General features: G+C 51.5%; 1 protein-coding gene across 2 annotated transcripts; it reads left to right on the plus strand.

Annotated features, from left to right (window-relative positions):
- The first annotated feature begins 2,574 nt into the window (after nt 1-2,574).
- Nucleotides 2,575-4,851, plus strand: LOC103641126 (transcription factor GTE7). Of its 2 annotated transcripts, XM_008664495.4 has the most exons (3): nt 2,575-4,034; nt 4,139-4,307; nt 4,391-4,851. In XM_008664495.4, exons 1-3 carry the CDS (start codon nt 2,793-2,795, stop codon nt 4,441-4,443), a joined length of 1,464 nt encoding a protein of 487 aa, XP_008662717.1. In that variant the 5' UTR covers nt 2,575-2,792; the 3' UTR covers nt 4,444-4,851. The 2 variants fall into 2 exon arrangements, with proteins under 2 accessions (XP_008662717.1, XP_008662716.1); XM_008664494.4 differs by having other exon boundaries at nt 2,610-4,034; nt 4,139-4,851.
- Nucleotides 4,852-5,172: the final 321 nt, after the last annotated feature.

Raw genomic sequence — 5,172 nt, forward strand, 5'->3', positions numbered from 1 at the left:
GGCCACCCTCGAGCGGGACACACATTCACGCCTCGCCTGAGGTTGCCCTCAGGCAGGAGACACAATCATGGCTTGAGAGACGTAGTTACGCCTTGCTAGAGGCCACCCTCGGGTGGGAGACACAATCACGGCTCGGGAGATGGTCACGGCTTGCTCAAGGCTACCCTCGAGTGGTAAACACAGTCATTGCTTGCCCGAGGTCGCCCTCTGGCGAGAGACATAGTCCTGGCTCAAGAGAGGTAGTCACGACTCGCCTGAGGCTAACCTCTGCTGGAGACGCAATTATGCCTCGCCTAAGGCCACCCTCGGGCGGGAGACACAATCATGGCTCGAAAGACGGTCATGGCTCGCATGAGGCCACTCTCGAGCGGGAGACACAATCACGGCTCGCTCAAGGCTACCCACGGGCAGGAGACACATTCACAGCTCAGGAGACGCAGTCATGCCTCTCCAGTGTTGTCCTCGGGCGGGAGACGCAGTCACATCTCATCTGAGTCCAACCTTTAGGGGAGACACAATCACTCGCCCGAGGCCACCCTCGGGCGAGAGACGCAGTCACGACTCGGGAGACGGTCACGGCTCATCCGAGGCCACCTTCGGGCGGGAGACACAGTCATTGGGAGATGTTCACAGCTCGCCCGAGGCCACCCTTGGGCGGGAGACACAGTCACAGCTCGCCCAAGGCCTCCCTCGGTCGGGAGATGTAGTCATGGCTCGCCTGAGGCCACCCTAGGGCGGGAGACACAGTCATGGCTCGCCTGAGGCCTCCCTTAGGTAGGAGACATAGACACGGCTCACCCAAGGCCTCCCTCAGGCGGGAGACACAGTCATGACTCGGGGGACATAGTCATGGCGCGCTCGAGGCTGCCCTTGGATAGGAGACACAGTCACGGCAAGCCCGAGGCCACCCTTGGTCGGGAGAAGCGGTCATGACTAGCCCGGGGCCAACCCCTGGCGGGAGACGCATTCACGCCTCGCCTGAGGCTGCCCTCCTGTGGGAGACACAATTACGGCTCGGGAGACACAATCACGACTTGCCCGAGGCTAACGTCTACAGGAGACATAGTCACGCCTCGCCTAAGGCTACCCTTAGGCGGGAGACGCAGTCACGGCTCGGGAAATGGTCACGGCTTGCCCGAGGCCACCCTCTGGCGGGAGACACAGTCACGGCTTGGGAGACGGTCATGGCTCGTTCGAGGCCAACCTTGAGCGGGATACGCAGTCACGGCTCGCCTCAGGCCACCCTCGGGGGGGGGGGGAGACGCAGTCACGGCTCGCCTTAGGCCACCCTCGGGCAGGAGACATAGTCATGGCTCGCATGAGGCTGCCCTTTTGCGGGAGACACAGTCTCATCTCGGGAGATGCAGTCACGGCTCGCCGAGGCCACCATCGAGTGGGAGATGTAGTCACGCCTCGTGCGAGGCCGCACTTGGGCCGGAGACGCAGTCACGACTCGCCCGAGGCCATCCCCGAGCCGGAGACGCAGTCACGACTCGCCCAAGGCCAACCACGGGCGGGAGACACAGTCATGACTCACCCGACGACATCTCGGGCTATGCTCCGGAAGGTGTCCAACTCCGCCGACTAGGCGGATCGGTCGACCAATTCTATATTAACTCTTTAGAAATAATTTATGCGATATTGATAATGTTTGCCACACGGATTTTGCATATCATAGTGATGTTTGTTCTTCTGTATCTATGTTTTATACAATTTTTTTTACTCCCGTCGCAATGCAGTAGCACATACCTAATTTAACATTAAAAATATATGTCAAGCTTTGACCACATTTACATATTATTTTACAATCTCTATAAATAGATATCTAGCGATTCATTTAATTTTTATAAATAGTTAATATGTAAATAAATTTAAATATGTCATTCCAAAATGAATGAAGTATATGAGTGTGTGCACCGAAATTTAAATAAAAATAACGAACAAATTAATCTGTATATTGTAAAATGGAGAGTTGTAGTTGATTAGGTATTTTGGATTCTAAATATTTATTATACTAGGTATATTTGTATCTTGGACTCAAAAAAATCCCATGTATTTACAATTATTTTTTTAATATTAATTAATTTTATCATTTTATATCACTAGTAATACAAGATTACTATAATTATTTATTTAGCATATACATATTTTAATACTTTAAATGGTGTACATAATTTTTCTAGCATAATATGAAAAATAAAATCATTTGTAATTTGTAATTAGTATAAAAGTAGAATTCTAATGGTTTTATGGAATCTTTTTTATTCTCGGATATGGATAATATTGGATATTCTACGGTTTTATCGAATATGAATCTAGATTCGGGTAGAGAAAAAACTATAAATCAAATTCGGACATATCCTTTTAATATCTATATTAAAATTAAATACAAATATTCATATTAGCATTTTAAATGAATAAAATATCGATAATTCGGATGTCCAACATCTGAATCCATGATAATTCCTTTGGTCCAAGGCCCAAACTCGAGTGGGAAACCAGCATACTCACCTTTTGTGTCTCATTTCCGGCCCCACGAGTCCACGACGCCCACAGCTGCAAACCACCACACAACTCGACCAGTCCAGAGCCGGTCCTCAGATGGCCTCCACGTAGCACGCTTCCACATCTCCCCACCCCTCGTCACCTCGTCCTCAGCACCCCAAGTCCCCAAGACCCCAACCAACATTTGCCGAACGGATCCCGCCCGAGCCCGAGAGCTCGCGAAGCCCAGGCCCAGCCAGACCCACGAAGCGATGCAACGGAGATAGTGAGATCGCGTGAAGCCGCCGATGACCTCCGCCGTCCTCGCCGGCCGGGATGAGGTCCACCACGGACACCCGCACCACCGCCACTGGGGCGGCGCCCGCGCCCCCCTCATGCCCAAGCCATCCTCCAATCCTAACCCTAGGCGCTACCGCCCGGGACCAAACCCTATCGTCAGTGGCTCGCCGCCGGCGCCGCGGGCCGGTTCGGCTGTCGCGGCTGAGCCCTTGCCGTCGCCCTTAAGGCACGTGAAATTCAGGCCGTCGGAACTGACACCCGCCGAGGCCCGTCATCTCCGCGAGCGGCTCACCGGCGAGCTTGGCCGCGTCCGCGCTTTCGTCTCCCGCATCGACTCGTGGCAGGACGGGCGTCGCCGGGGCCCGGAGCCCGAGCCGGAGCCTCCCGCGCGCCGCTCTTCCCCGCCGCCGGCGCTGGTGGAGGCGATGCGGAGGCGATGTGCGGATATCCTGACGCGGCTGCGGAGATCGAAGAAAAGCGTGTGGTTCAATTCCCCCGTCGACGTGGAGGGCCTCAAGCTGCACGACTACCGCGCCATCATTCGGAGCCCCATGGATCTCGGCACCGTCAAGCAAAACCTCACCGCTGGCCGGTACCCCTCGCACGAGGCGTTCGCTGGCGACGTCCGGCTGACCTTCAACAACGCGCTGCGGTACAACCCTCCCGACCACCACGTGCACAGGTACGCCGGCGACCTCCTCGCCACGTTTGAGGGGATGTACAAGGAGGCGGTCTCGTGGTTCGAGCAGCAGCGCCAGCAGCTCGAGCCGCCAATGCAGCTTGATCTGCTGCCACCACCACCACCACCGCAACTCCCAGTTTCTGTGCCAGTGCAAGCGCCCCTGAGGATGTGGGGTGGGAGGAGGCCCAAGCCCAAGGCTAGGCAGCCAAACAAGAGGGAGATGGATGAGGAGGAGAAGCAGAAGCTGAGGGTGGAGATTGAGAACCTGCCTGAGGACAAGGTGCTGAATGTGCTGCAGATTGTGCAGAAGAGGAACAGAGATCCAGCATTGTCGGGGGAGGTTGTGGAGCTTGATTTCGATGAGCTGGATATCGAGACCCTATGGGAGCTTGATCGATTTGTGGTCAATTGGAGGAAAGCTCTAAAGAAGAGCCAGCGGAATTCTAGGATGAATGGTGATGCTGCTGTGATGAATGCAGATGCCATCGATGCGACAATTGTTCCGGATGATGATGACAGGGTCGAGGTTGCTGTCAATCCGTCTGTGGTGGTTGAAATTGGAGAGTCGGTATGGCATTCAGAAGCAACCTAGCTGTTTTATAGTAGTTTTCATGAATTAGTGATGTTTGCACTATGTTCTAATGTTGATCCTGTTTCTGTCTCCTATTTTAGGAGACTGACGTTCCAGAGAAGAATGAAGTGGAGGCTGAGATGGGTGACGAGTATGTGGATATCGGTGATGAGATGCTGACGATGAATTACCAGTCGGTGGAGATCCAGAGGGATTCCCTGGCCGCCAGCAGCTCAAGCGGACCAGGAAGTGGCTCGTCTTCATCAACTGGTACGGTGGAGCAAATAAAGTTGTCACCACAAATGCTGGGTTATGGATTTAGTAGCTCGTTAATTCATTAAAACTCCTTGCAGATTCGGACTTGGACCCTGAATCTGATGGGGATAATGCAAGCGCCCCGCACTAGGTGGTTGCTCTTTTATCTGACTGTAGTAGGATTAGGGACGTGTAGGTGACCCATTTGGCGAGTCATTTTGAAGGATTAGGGACGTGCAAATTGGGGGTCATGTAAGTCTTTGTTGTCATGTGTGTTCGTTTGTGTATGTGGGTGCAGCTTAGGTTGTCGGTACTTAGTGAATTGGTAGATGCTTGTGTAGATTGGGAGACTGCTGTAAAGAAGGGAATATAATCTGGAACAAAGTGGAAAAGTAGCAATGCCTTGGCATTTCATGTCTGTTGCTTTCTTTTGTAGGAGTATATGTTTATTACTGCTGTAGCCGATCTATTGTGCACATATGCTTTATCAATGTTCATTGGATATTGCAAACTACATCAAAAAGAGTTTGCTGGAGTACCTTAATTTGGTGCCAAAACACTGAAACAGACCATGGTACCCCCTTGATTCTCGTGCAAGTTGTTATCATGCTAATACTTTTTGCCTGATTGCAGAAATATGCATATGTTTGACTCTGGTTATTATCCTATAATGTTGTAATCCTGAACGTCAGTTTGTATATGTTAACATTAGCATATCATACTGTAGTTGTGCAGGAAGTATCTCCTTGCATATTTGCCCAAATCTTTCCTTTAATCTGCAACATCTTTGCTACGACGTCGTCTCATAATGATCCCACTGTAACACCCTAAAATATTATTTTGGGAATCTAGTAAAATTCTCCAAAAAAGTTTTGAATCA

This window comes from Zea mays, chromosome 10 (assembly GCF_902167145.1).
Source record: "Zea mays cultivar B73 chromosome 10, Zm-B73-REFERENCE-NAM-5.0, whole genome shotgun sequence".
In the NCBI taxonomy this organism is placed as follows: Eukaryota; Viridiplantae; Streptophyta; class Magnoliopsida; order Poales; family Poaceae; genus Zea; species Zea mays.